This window comes from Vulpes vulpes, chromosome 12 (assembly GCF_048418805.1).
Source record: "Vulpes vulpes isolate BD-2025 chromosome 12, VulVul3, whole genome shotgun sequence".
NCBI classification, from domain to species: Eukaryota; Metazoa; Chordata; class Mammalia; order Carnivora; family Canidae; genus Vulpes; species Vulpes vulpes.
In genome coordinates this window covers 129,567,950-129,581,599 of record NC_132791.1, presented here as the reverse complement: position 1 = coordinate 129,581,599, position 13,650 = coordinate 129,567,950, and the positions used below count along the sequence as shown (strand labels likewise).

Genomic DNA, 13,650 nt, shown 5'->3' with positions numbered 1-13,650 from the left:
GGCCCATTGCCATCTGAACTGTGAATGCTGTTTATATTTTTAAAATAGTTGAAAATGACCAGAATTAGTATTTCATGATAGGTGAAAATTATATGAAATTCAAATTTCAGTGCCCATAAATAAAATTTTGGGAGGAAAACAGCCTTGCCCATTTATGTAGACATTATCTATGCTTTCAGACAGCACGGCAGAGTGAGATATGTCATAGACCATATGACTCACAAAGCCTAAAATATTATCTGGCCCCTTACAGAAATGTTTGTCACCTCTGTATAAACTTAAACTCTTCAGCTTCTGCTTGAGTGAATGAAGCATTATATTATTTAAGAAAAAGAAAAATTTGGGCAGCTGTCGATGTTTTTAGTATGTTCTACAGAATTTGGGGGAAGAACAGTAACGTTTCAATGGTTTTTTACTAGGAAGGAATCATAAAATGAAGTATCACATCAATTTACATAAACCAGTAAAAAAAAAAAACTCTCACAGCTACTTCATGGCGGAGGTCTACAATCCTATGATCAACTTGAATAAAATAATGCACTTCAAAACTTGGTGACTATTCCCCTTAAGGCAGGTTTTTTCCCCAGATTATTTCCACAATATTATCCACTTAATCGCCAAGTAGCTTCATTTTAGCAGAAACGTGCCTAGCACTCCAGTCACACGCACAGCATTGCTATGAAGCAGACAGCACCTCCATTTTTTAAAGAGTATTTTAGGTTGCAGAAGACTGATATTTTGTCATTATTTTACAATGTGGCAATAGTTGAAGTCTATGAGCACCAAGTTCCATGGCTTTTACTGGGAACGAGGTAGAGAAGGCTCTACCATTGCTTCGATTATAAATGCAATACCCTTTGCCAATTAAAGATAGAATTAGGAATTCTCCAAAAAAAAAAAAAAAGGAATTTTCAAGGGCAATTAAATATAAAATGCATATGAAGCCATTTACTTAGTTTTTCTGTTTACCGGTATTTATGTGTGCTACAATAATGCTGTTTCCATGTACCCTCGTTCACTTGTGGTGCAGATTCTTAGTGGGCCCAGTCCCAGCTCAAGAGTGGTGGTTGAATAATCTAGGTCTGAATTAGGATAACCTTAGGAGACTTTGCCCCAAAAAGTCTAAAGCGTTTCCCAAAAATGTTCTATATGAAACCATTCCATAATGGTTCTCTGAGAAAAACTGTTCAGTGAACAACTTTAATCAACACAGTATTGCTCACCCTTGAAAATTCATTACATATTTGAGAATATTGCAGATTCAGAGTATTCCTATGGTAAGCTCACACAGGGGTCTCCATGCACCTACACCCACTGTTCTCTTAGATCTAGCAGTTTATGTGACACAGTCTGAGAAATACTGGAGGTAGATGAGCCTGAGACAGTACCCTGTTTGATGTGCCACAGGACCTCACCTGGCTTTTGTCCTGTCTTTCCAGTGAAGAATGCTATTTAGGATTGTCCGCATCAGGTTAATGAAGTCCTGAACTGGCCAGAACACCCTCAGGCCTGGACCTGCCCCCCGTAACAGGCACTACACGAACAGTTCACCTTTAGAATCAGTTTCATTCTGAGGGAAAACAGGGCTAAAAAGCGATTCCATAAGCCACTCACACAGTCTCTGTGTTACTTTTATTTTTTTTTATTTTTTTATTTTTTTTATTTATTTTTTTTTTCTGTGTTACTTTTATATGAAGATATTGTCACTATGTGTTTCAGAAGATATATGTTCAAAGCTCTGTCTTATATGCACTCTGGTTTAAAGATAACTATCCATATATTTTCTATGTGACTTTTTTCTCCTTTAGGCACTTACTATGAAAGCAGTGTTATTAATAAGCATTATGTTATTGAAAAATATGAAGAAAGTATTTCTCTATAAAATATATAAAATGTATAAAAAACATTTTAAAGGGTTGCTAAACATTCTTGACTGAACAACATCTTTCAAAATACTCATTACCAAGGGGCACCTGCGTGGCTCAGTCAGTGAAGCCTGAGTGAAGCCTCTTCGGCTCAGGTCCTGGGATCTTAGTGTCCTGAGATTGAGTCCTGCATTGGGCTCCCTGCTCAGGGGGGAGTCTGCTTTTCCCTCTCTCCCTCTCCCTCTGCCTGCTGCTCCCCCTGCTCGTGCTGGTTCTGTCAAATAAGTAAGTCAAATCTTTAAAAAGAAAAACAAAATACTCATTGCTGGCAAGTTGTTTTCTGTTTTGAGATATTTAATGTTTCTGGAGTTACAGTGCTAAATTGTGTCACTTTTATATATATTAAAGCTCTGATTTCCTAATATCTCCTTTTCTTAAAACAAAACAAAAAAAACAATGTGTTAGAATAAGTTATTTGGATTTTATGCATAAACTAATGAGAAAAATAACAAAATAGGGTCGCCTGGATGGCTCAAGTCAGTAGGGCAGGCAACTCTTAAACCCAGGTTGTGGGCTCAAGCCCCATGTTGGGTGTAGGGATTACTTTAAAATGAAAGAAATATAATAAAACCTATTGGACAAATACTTAAAACATAGTCAACCTAAGTAATTTTGTTTTCTGGTATTCCATTCTGTTATTTTCTTTGGTTTGTTGGGTAGGTTTGTTGTCTGCTAGTAGCATCATTTGCCTTCGTACAATGCGTTGTCTTGTTTCAAGGACTGGTGCATTGCCTGCTGTTGGCAATATGTGTACTTCTAAAAAGTTCCTTCCCTGGTGTGGGCAGAAGCATGACATTTCAATTTTTGGCCTTATTTTTGAACTAAGTTAATTATACCAGCTTCTGTTTTAATAAAGTTGGATATATGAACACATTAACTGCTTTTAAATTAATCACAATATATAGGTTTTAATTAATATACTTTAATCGTGTCAAACTACTTTGTTTACATGGTCTCTGACATTATTGTCAGGCTTCCTACCATGTTTCCTTGTTTTCATCCATTAATGTACTTGTTAGTTGCACTATGTTTATGAATAGTGATTAGTAAAATTTTAGTTTCATGCAAATATTTCAGCCCAGCAGCATCTTAAGCTTTGTCTGTTAAGAGATACAGATCAAAGAAGGAATTGTATCATCAGAATTTAATTCTGCTAAAGCAGTGTTCATGGAGCTTCTATCCTCACACAGTATCATGGTCATAGTGAGAATGCTGAAGTACTTAGCTCTGCTACTTTGATCATCTAAGAGCAAGTTCATTTCACTTCTTTATAGGTTATAGTGTTTACCACTTGAGAGGTTTTGGGATATGACAAGCAAAATTTTAAGCAGCTGTGGGCACAGGTGAAACAGGTGAAGGGAATAAAGAGTACACTTACCACGATGAGCACTGAGTAATGTATAGAATTGTTGAATCATTATATTGTACACCTGAAATTAATATAACACCATGTGCTAAATAAACAGGAAAGTAAACAACAAAAAATAAAGAGCTTGGCATGATGCCAGAGGGGTGGAGAAGCAGCAGTGCAGCTTTGCTCTTAAAACACTGTAGGTTTTAGTAGCAACATTTGTACCCTTGCTTTAAAACAAAAAGCAGGATTGGAGGGATTTGGAAATACATGCAAAAATTCATAAATTGATAGTGAATATGTGAAATATCAGCTTTGCATTACTGGTAGGTCCTAACTTAAGGAAACAGTTGCTTAACATCACAGTGAAAGGACACAGAACATATTTTCTACATGGAAAGGAAGAAGATCCTAACACCTTTCAGCAGGATGTTTCCATTTCATGTCTGCTGTACAAGTTGTGACCAGCAAACAAGTATCAGGTGGTGGAGGGAGATAATTTAAGACCTTTCCTGGGATTGCAAACAGGCATTCATAGGTTTAGGTCATTTCAACCCAAGAGATCCATAATGTTTGCTGTCTGCTGAAGAATTTAGAGGTTAATGCCTGCACGAGGTTATTAACTTGAGGAATGTCTAAGGAGTTACAGCAATTACAGAAATTTCTGGAACCTCGAGCACTGCCATTCAAGCAAAATTGGAGAAGAGGAAAGAGATTAGGTGCTGATAACAAGTGGGAATTCTCTTTACTCCCGATCCTGTATTTTTTCTGAGATCCAAGTGAGGATTCATTCTCTTTTTTTTTTTTTTTTTAAGGATTCATTCTCTTCGCTAATTCTTGTTAGGATAACATATCCCAGAGTAGTATTTTATTTTGATTTTCTAAAATACCCATTTTCCCCAAACCTACAGTCTGTGTATTTGATGAATACATAGTTTCATAAGCTAAATTTTTAGCTTCAAAGATTATTATGCTCTTTATTTGGGTATATACTAAAATGCTTATTAGCCTTTATCATTCTAAGCACAGTAATGTATAAAATGCGGTTAAATGAAACGGATGCATAACTGACTCACTGAATCACCAATACAAAAGAGAAAAATTAGATTCAGGGCAGCTGGTCTTTTTATATATTTGGGCAATGATACTCCGTAAAGAATGAGTTTTGTTATATGTAAATCAGGCATGTTAGGAAGGAATGAGATTTCAAAGAGCTATAACTGATTCAGACCAAGTACCAGGAAAGGCAGGACAGTATTTCCCTCTGTGCATGTACACATGTGTGTGTGTGGGGGGGGGATATGTATGTAAGGTGGGGAGAGATAGGAAAAGATAATCAAAATTTCATATAATGCCCACTTAGTAGATCTTTGTTGTACTTTTTCCATGAAGGAAAAAATATTTCTGTCTGTCCTAGCACCATCCATGACATGTTTTGGATGCTTAAAAGCTGTGGTGGTTTTTTTCTAGTTGATATGAGAATTAGTAGGGCATTACAACAAAAGTATGTGTATGTAACCCAAAGAGTCAGATGTGCGGATAAATAGTATATATCCGAGTTCCTTAATGCATCATTGGATCTGTTCAGCATTCTAATAGGTGAGCAAGTATGTGTTTCTCCCTGTTATAATAGAGAAACTGATGCTCAGACAGTAATCTACTTAAGGTCAGGAGCTCAGAGTGAGAAAATGATTCATTTCCTTAAATGCACTCCTCTTAAAGTAACCATAGAAGAGAGTCTTTAGGAGGCAATGTTCATATGCTAAATCCTTTTTCCAACTGGACTGTCTATGGCTGCTTGGCCACTTGCTAACCAGATTACCATGGAGTTTCTGAATTTCCATTTGTAAAATTCTAGGATGAGTCTAACTTCTCCTGTAAGTCTCATTCCAACTCCAAGAAATGATCCATTAGTTGAATAAAATTATGTAAGTTCAATAAAACATTATCCAAAATGTGAATTGGAAATACTATGAGCTAGATATTTTTCTTTAGGGAATACATAATTCTAAGCTCCAGTCACAAAGTAATCCTAGAAGGAGAATGATAGATCATTCCTTGCACCCAGATTATAATCCCTGATACCATTTCTTACTAAAAGATCCTCAGAATGACTAGTTTGATTTCTGGACAGGAAATGTACAAGATGAGCTTGTAATATGTCGACATACTAAAAAGCAAGAAAGCTATTTAAGACAACTTGAGACATATAAAAAAAAAACCCACAAATAATAAATACTCAAGAGCCAATATTAAGAGTTCCCCCTGGGCAAAGATCAACAATCTGAGTAGCAGTAAGATAATAAATAACTCCATTTGACTGAAGCACACCAAATATGTTTAAATCCACCAAGTCATAACAGTGCTTTTTAACAAAGAGAGAGGAGGTCATTAGTCACCTATATGATATGTGACGGAGCAAATTTATTTTGAAATCACATAAAGGGAAGTTTGAGCCTTCTCTAAATACAATCTAGGGATTGGTAATGGAAGTTTCTCTCTGTAGATCTGTTTCTACCTGGAAATAAAGAGGCATTCATGGCATCAGACTGCCGTTCTGTGATCATGAATATGACAGTACTTTTCATGGCTCCTAATGTGTAAAAAGAGAGACCACCAAATATCATGTGCCTGTTAATGAAAGCATACCATGTATGCTCTGCGTACCACGTATGCAGAGTTTTTGCCAAAAATTGAATCCGAATCTAAACTTACCTCCAGATCCAGTTCACAAGAATACAGGAAACAGAAGAACATGATGACACGGGAAGGGAGCCAACCACAGCCAGCATGGAGAGAGCTCTTGGGTATATATTCTTCAGCAAACAACCTGCAAGGAAAACAGGAGGACAAACCTATAAACTTAGGAGAATTCAGAGACATATCAACAAACTGCAGCATGTGGGCTTTATTTGAATTATGATTCTAACAACAAAAACTTAAAAAAAAGGTGGGTAATGGAGAGAATATGACATTAAGGAATTGCTATTGGGGGAGAATCCAAGATGGTGACATGGGAAGACCCTGAATTACCCTCCTCCACAGACACATGGAGTCAACACCTGTGCACAGAGCAGCTCTTCCTGAGGCACAGGATCAGCTGGGAAGCTCTGCACAGCAGAGAGCGGAGGGACCATGGAGAGAATAGGAGAAATGAAGCCCAGCCTACTACTGCCACCTGCAACTGAGGGACATCCGAAGGGACACTGAGCACATTCATCCACCCTGGGACACAGAAATAAAAGCCGTGGTTAAGGGCAACCTGGGTGGCTCAGCGGTTTAGTGCCAGCTTCGGCCCAGGGTGTGATCTTAAAGACCCGGGATCGAGTCCCATGTCGGGCTCCCTGCGTGGAGCTTGCTTCTCCCTCTGCCTCTCTCTCTCTCTCTCTCTCTCTCTCACTCACTCAAATAAATAAATAAATAAATAAATAAATAAATAAATAAATAAATAAAATCTTAAAAAAAAAAAAAAGCTATGATTAAAAGGGCAGCTACCGTTTCAAGGATGCAGGCCTTTGGTTTCTCCCAACAGCAGGGGACCTGCAGAAGTCTCTTGAATGGGGGTGGGGGCTGGCAAGTGCCAGCTTCAGGCCCCTGCCCACACCAGCCCAGATGCCCAGAGACACAGAAAAGGCAGGAGTTTCACAAAGAACAGCTGGAATATAAAGGAAACAGCCCTAGAAGAGTTGTTGGAGCATTATCAATCAGAAGGACTGGTGAGCACCTTGTGTACATGTCCTCCCCCACCCTTGCCAGTATAGATGGGAGCAGGGTGTGGTGGCTGCCTTCAAGAGTCCCAGGATGTAGCAGATAGATGTAGAACATTGCATTCAGAATCCGTTCAGTGCACATTTTATTTCCAAATGGAACATTCTCCAAGATAGAGCACATCAGGCCACAAAACAAGTCTCAACAGACTGAGCAGTAAAGTCATCCCAAGAATCTTTTCTGACGACAAGGTTATGAAATTAGAAATCAATTACAAGTGAACTGGATAAAACCAACACGCAGAGGCTGAATAACTTGCTACTAAACAACCAGTGGGTCAACAGACAACCAAAGAGGAATTGAAAATACCTAGAGACAAAAGAAAATGAAAATACAGTGCTCCACAGTCTTTGGCATGCTGTAGAAGCAGTTCTCGGAATTTCAAGGAGATACAGGCCAATCTTTTAAGAAGAAAGAAAAATTTCAAACAACCTAATTGTATATCTAAAGGAACTAGAAAAAGCCCAAAGTTAGTAGAAGGAAGAAAATAAAGATGAAAGTAGAAATAAATGACCTAGATACTTGAAAAAAATAAAACAGTAGAAAAGGTCAATGAAACCAAGAGCTGGTTCTTTGAAATGATAAACAAAATTGTGAGTTTTCAGCCTGATTTATCAAGAGGAAAAAAGAGGACTCAAATCAGAAAGGAAACAGAAGTAACCTACACCACAGAAATACAAAGGATTGTAAGACATTATTACAAAAAAATGATATGTCAAGAAATTGGACAGCCTAGAAGTAGACAATATGAATAGACCAATTACTAGTAATGAAATTGAATTGGCAATCCAAAAACTCCCAACAAAAAGTCCAGTACTAGGTGGTTTCACCGGTGAATTCTACCAAACAATTAAGGAAGAGTTAATACCTATTTTCCTGAAATTATTTCCAAAAGTAGAAGTGGAAGGAAGCTTCCACTTAGTGGAACTTAATTTCCTTGTGGAACTTAATTTCCACTTAGAAATTAGTTCTACAAGGCGAACATTACCCTGACACCAAAACCAGACAAAGACACTACAAAAAAAGAAAAGAGTACTGCAGGTCAGTATCTCCAATGAACATAGACACAAAAATCCTCAACAAAAAATAAGCAAACCAAATTCAACAGTACATTAAAGGGGTCACTCCCCACAGTCAAGTGGGATTTAACTCAGGGATTGTACATCAGTCAGTGGGATACATCACATTAACAAAATGAAAGCTATGAACCATAAGATCATCTCAACAGATGCAGAAAAATCATTTAACAAAACTTAAAGATCCATCCATGTTGGAAACATTCAACAGTGTGTTTACAGGAACATACTTCAACATAATAAAGGTCAGCTAACATCATAACTCAGTGGACAAGAAAGTCCACTCTTGCCACATTTATGCATTGGAAGTCCTAGCCACAGCAATCAGACAAGAAACAAAAGGCACCCAAAATTGGTAAACTATTGGCAGATAACATGATACTATATGTAGAAAATCCTAAAATTCTATCAAAAAACTATTAGAAGTAATAAATGGGTTCAGTTAAGTTTCAGGATACAAAATTAATATATAGAGAGTTGTTGCATTTCTATGGACTAATAACAAAGTAACAGAAGAAAACAATCCCATCTACAACTGCATCAAAATGAATAAACTAGGAAGAAACTTACCCAAGGAGGTGAAATGAGTAATTTGAAAACTATAAAGCACTGATGAAAGAAATTAAAGATAACACAAATGTAAAAATATACCATGCTTCCGGATTGAAAGCACTGATATCGTTAAGAGGTCCATACAAACCAAAACCATGTGCAGATTCAACACAATTCTTTTCAAAATACCCCTAATATTTTCCCACAGAACTTAAAATTGGGCAGAGGATGTGAATAGACATTTCTCCAAAGAAAACATACAGATGGCCAACAGACACATGAAAAAATGCTCAACATTACTAATTGGGGAAATCCAAATCAAAAGCATAATGGATATGACCTCACACCTGTCAGTCAGAATTGCTGGAACCAAAGCCACAGATAATAAGTGTTGGCAAGGATGTGGAGAAAAAGGAACCCTCGTGTACTGTTGGTGGGAATGCAGCCACTGTGGAGAGTATTATGGAGTTTCCTCAAGAAATTAAAAATGGAAATACTATATCCAGTAATTCCATTACTGGGTATTTACCCAAAGAAAATGACAACAGTAATTAGAAAAGATATGTTTATTGCAACATTACTTAGAATAGCCGAGATATGTAAGCAACCTAGGTGTCAGTTGATAGATGAGTGGATAAAAAAGATGAGTCACACATACACACAGACGTATATACAATGGAATATTCTACAGCTGTAAGGAAGGATGAGATCTCGCCATTTACAACTACATGATGAACCTCAAGTGTATTAAGATAAATAAGTCAGACAAGGAAGACAAATACCATATGATTGACTTATATGTAGAATCTAAAAAAACAAATGAAACACATAAAAAATCCCAGCTGTGAATACAGAGAACAAATTGATGGTTGCCAGCAGGTAGGTGGGCAGGGAAATGGGTGAAATACATAAATGGGGATTAAGAGGCACAGAATTCCAGTTATAAAAGAGGTCATGGCAATGTAAAACATAGGGAATATGGCCAATAATATGTAATAATTAATATTGTATGGTGATAATAACTAGTTATCATGGTAAGCATTGAGTAACATGGAGAATTGTCAAATCACTGTATGATGCATCTGAAACTAATATAACATTGTGTGTCAACTATACTTAAAATTTTTTTAGTTGTTTAATTTGGAAAAAAAATGTTTTGGAAATGTAGAACAACTACTACAGAAAATCCTATGTAATGGCAAACAACGCTTGCAGAAATTTTAAAGCCCTGTTCACGAACAAGGATAGTTGAATTGGAGAAGTAAAACTTATATCCTTCTTCTACATGGCACTAAAATTAATCTTCAAAATTGCTTAATCAAGGAAAGCTGTAGGTAAAATTTTAACGCACGTAATTTATGTTTGTTATACTTTGATGAGATGACCCAATTATAGAATCACCCACAACCCCAGAAACAGCAGAGAGATCTGTTCATGATACAGAGGCAAAGCACTGCCTCCTCTTACTCATTTGTTAGACGTCTTTTCTGCTCCTTGTGGCTCTGGGTTTTCAGTATTCAGCTCTAGCTTGCAGAAGCTGAAAGGGGGAAGAAAAATCAGAAAGGTGAAGAGCTAGTGTCTCCTCCCCTGTGCCTGTGGAAAGTAGACAGTCCTGCATCAGGGAGCTAGTTTTGATAAAGAAAGGGGGCAGGGGGGGATTGAGAATATTCACAAAAGTGTCTTAGCTTTTAAATGTGAAAATGGAGGGGATCCCTGGATAGCTTGGTGGTTTGGTGCCTGCCTTCGGCCAGGGCGTGGTCCTGGAGTCCCGGGATTGGGTCCCACATCAGGCTCCCTGCGTGGAGCCTGCTTCTCCTCTGCCTGTGTCTCTGCTTCTCTCTCTCTCTCTCTCTGTGTGTGTCTTATGAATAAATAAAAATCTTTTAAAAAAATTTTTAAATGTGAAAATGGGCATTAGTTTGTATAATCCTGTTCAGGTTGGTATTTAATAAACATATATTAAGGCAAGTATTTCATAGAGATTATTTGTGTTCTCTAAAATATACTCTTCAATGTCTAAAAAAGGGAATTATTGTTAATATTTATTGGCAGTAATGGTATCATGATTCTATTTTTCTATTTTATTTAAAGAAAATATTTACAGATTGTGATGTGTAGGATTTTCTTCAAAATGCCCCCTGTGTGAGGCTCAGGGACTGTGAATGATGCACAGCTTGCTGGGAGTCCAATCTGTTCATGGGATTGATTATGCTGGTCCTTACAATATTTCATAATAAAATATGAAGTCTTATTATTTGGGAGAGCTTTGTGTCTTTGGCTATCTACTGATCTACTTCCAAGTAGTATATTACCATATTTTAAAACAAAATTGTTTTTCTCCAGGGTGCATATGGTCCCTATTCTCCTGACGAGTGCATATCTCTGCCCTTGTACACGAGCGCCGAGAGGGATCGTGTGGTAGCCAACATCGACGTCCCGTGTGGAGGCAACCAAGACCAGTGGATTCAGTGTGGAGCCGCTCTGTTTCTAAAAAACCAATAGAGTCTAATTATAATAAAAGCTGTTTTAGCAAAAAGAGAAATTTGCTACTTCACCTTTAAATAAATATGTGGTCAGTCAACATTTAAAATGTTAGTTCAAAAAGTTATCACATAGTTACCTACCTTGTGTTACTGGTCTCACTGGGTTTTTTAAAATGGGTCACGATAGCCCCATGCAGCTTTTAAAGTACTAACTTCATGGGGTTAATGTTAAAAGGATATATTCCCTTTATAACATTAAATATTTCTGTGAGGCAGGTCATGTTTCCAGTGGCTCAAAAAATTAATGTTGTAGGCAGGAGGCTGAAAATGGTGTATTTAAGGAATCCATAAGTAATATTTTGGCTATTTTTTGTATCATAATTTTGTTTGTATTAAGAAAATATAAGACCATTAATTTTTTCAGTCATCTATGGGTTTAGATATGTGTTCCTTTTTAAACACTTAAAAATATATTTTATTTTAGTTAAAATATACAGCATCTTAAAGCAATCCAAAAGAAATGGGGTAACAGCACAGAAACCAGGACAAGAATTTTACCAATGGAATAATTAAACAAGAGGTTATCATTTCTCATGTAGATGACATTTTACCATCTGTTTCTATGAAACAGTAAAATTCTGCGATGGCTGGACGCTTAAATAAATGTATTTTATGTTGTAATTTTAGAGTTTCTGAGCAATTGGAATTGGATTCAGAAATCTGAACTATTTTAAATCCTGTTACCATTTGTATCAGTCCCATCGGGAGACAAAAAAAAAACAAAACAGCCCAGTGATCTGAACAGGGAAGTTGAATGTACAGATTAAACTGTGATAAGAGAGTGACTATCAAAGGTAAGAGAGCTCCCCTGGATGCACCCAGGCTCAGGGCAGTGCCGGGCACAGCCCACAAGGAGGGGGCCTTCTGAGCCTGGGGCTCAGACCTCCCTGGAGGAAGAAGTCTAAGGAGCCTCTGTGGCTGTGCCCACCCCGAGGCAGCAGTGGCCCCCTCAGGGAGGCGGGCCACAGCCGTGACAGGTGCTCAGGTTCTGGCCCTGTGGGTGGCAGCCGAGCACTCTGCCCTCCGTTCTTACCTTCCACCAACGCTGTGGTGCCCGGAGACCCCAGAAGGCCTGTCCCACCGAGGGAGTTGACCGTCGGGGAAATGCTGCAGGGCGTCCATGTGGTACTGCCGAGCAGGGAGAGGGGCCAGTGTTCGGTGAGTACTGTTTAGTTTCATGTGGGCAGTAAATCTTTATTGAATGTTACCTATGCCCTGAAGGCACAAGGGTGCCTGATATCCATCCTCGTCTTCATGGTCACCTTCCATGCTGTATCCTATTTCCCGTTACTGGCCCTGGCACAGAGTCGGTGCCTCGCCCACATTTGTGGAAGGAATCGTGTTCTGACAGGAGGTGGATGTAAAGTACCACACAAGGTGCTGAGTCTTAGCCACAGAGGCAGAAGTGATGAGCTGTTGTCTAGGGAAAGGGACAGAGCAGGAGATAGAGCTAAGCTCTGAAGAATGAATGTCAACCAACAGAGCAGAAGAGGGCATTTCAGCCCATGGAAGCCGCAGTGGCAGACCCTCAGGAGTGCAAGGTCACCCTGCATTTCAGGAATGGTGGCTGGTGCAGTGGAAGAGTCTGTGGGCAGGATGGCGGCACAGGGGCAGAAAATCAGCCTGCAGAGCCCAACTGAATTATCAGGGCTCCAAATACCCCATTAGAGTGCAGACTTCTCTATAAGCAACTGGAAAATATCTAAAGATGTAATGTGTGGCATAATTCCAAAAGTAATTTTTAAAACTTAAATGTTAAGTCTATTATATGGGTTTAAAGTCTTATTATTTAAATACTCTTGTTATGACTAGCTTGTAACCTAAAGTTTATAAAATGCTGTCATATAGCTTATTTCTTAATTTTCTAAACTCAAAGCAGATACTATTCCCATCTCACAGATGAGCTAGAGGCCTGGAAGTTATGCCACTTCTTTTTTTTTTTTTTTTTTTTTTTTAGTTATGCCACTTCTAAAGAATATTTAGACATCTGGTATTTTTTTTTATGGGTTAAGGGAGGCCAAGTAGGAGCAAACAGAACCAAAAATTTCAGTACCTTATCGCACAGAAGGGGATTCCTTGCTCATGTCACAGAGCAGCTCTTGGATCTTCTGGGTCAGCTTCCTCCACTAATGAGGTATTCGGGTGTAGACCTGAGGACAGTCCTGCCAGCGACCCCCAGCCAACCAGCAAGGGGAGCATGGGAGGAACCGCGGAAGGCTGCTGCGGGCAGTGTCCCGGAAGGCCACACACCACTTATGCTCACATTCCAGTGCAGAGAAGCTCATCCTGGGCTGCACCTGGTCTTTTGGGCTCTGGGTGCTCAGAGGAGGGAAGCGTGGGAGGCTGGCCCACCCTCCCCCGCCATGAGGGCCCCACATCCCCCCAACCCCCTCTATGGGCTCAGCCCATGAAGAGCTTGAGCCCCTTATGAAAAT

At 38.7% G+C, this 13,650-nt stretch overlaps 1 protein-coding gene across 8 annotated transcripts in view; it reads left to right on the top strand.

Moving 5' to 3' along the window:
• Nucleotides 1–11,836, top strand: part of DYNC2H1 (dynein cytoplasmic 2 heavy chain 1) — a 339,344-nt gene extending 327,508 nt beyond the window's left edge. For all 8 annotated transcript variants that reach the window (XR_011995854.1, XR_011995852.1, XR_011995853.1 and 5 more), the window contains one exon: nt 11,016–11,836. Coding sequence is in view for 4 of the 8 variants with exons in the window: in XM_072729934.1 (XP_072586035.1) it covers nt 11,016–11,174 (159 nt within the window). In the remaining 4 variants the exon portion in view is untranslated. The remainder of the gene's footprint in view (nt 1–11,015) is intronic.
• Nucleotides 11,837–13,650: the final 1,814 nt, after the last annotated feature.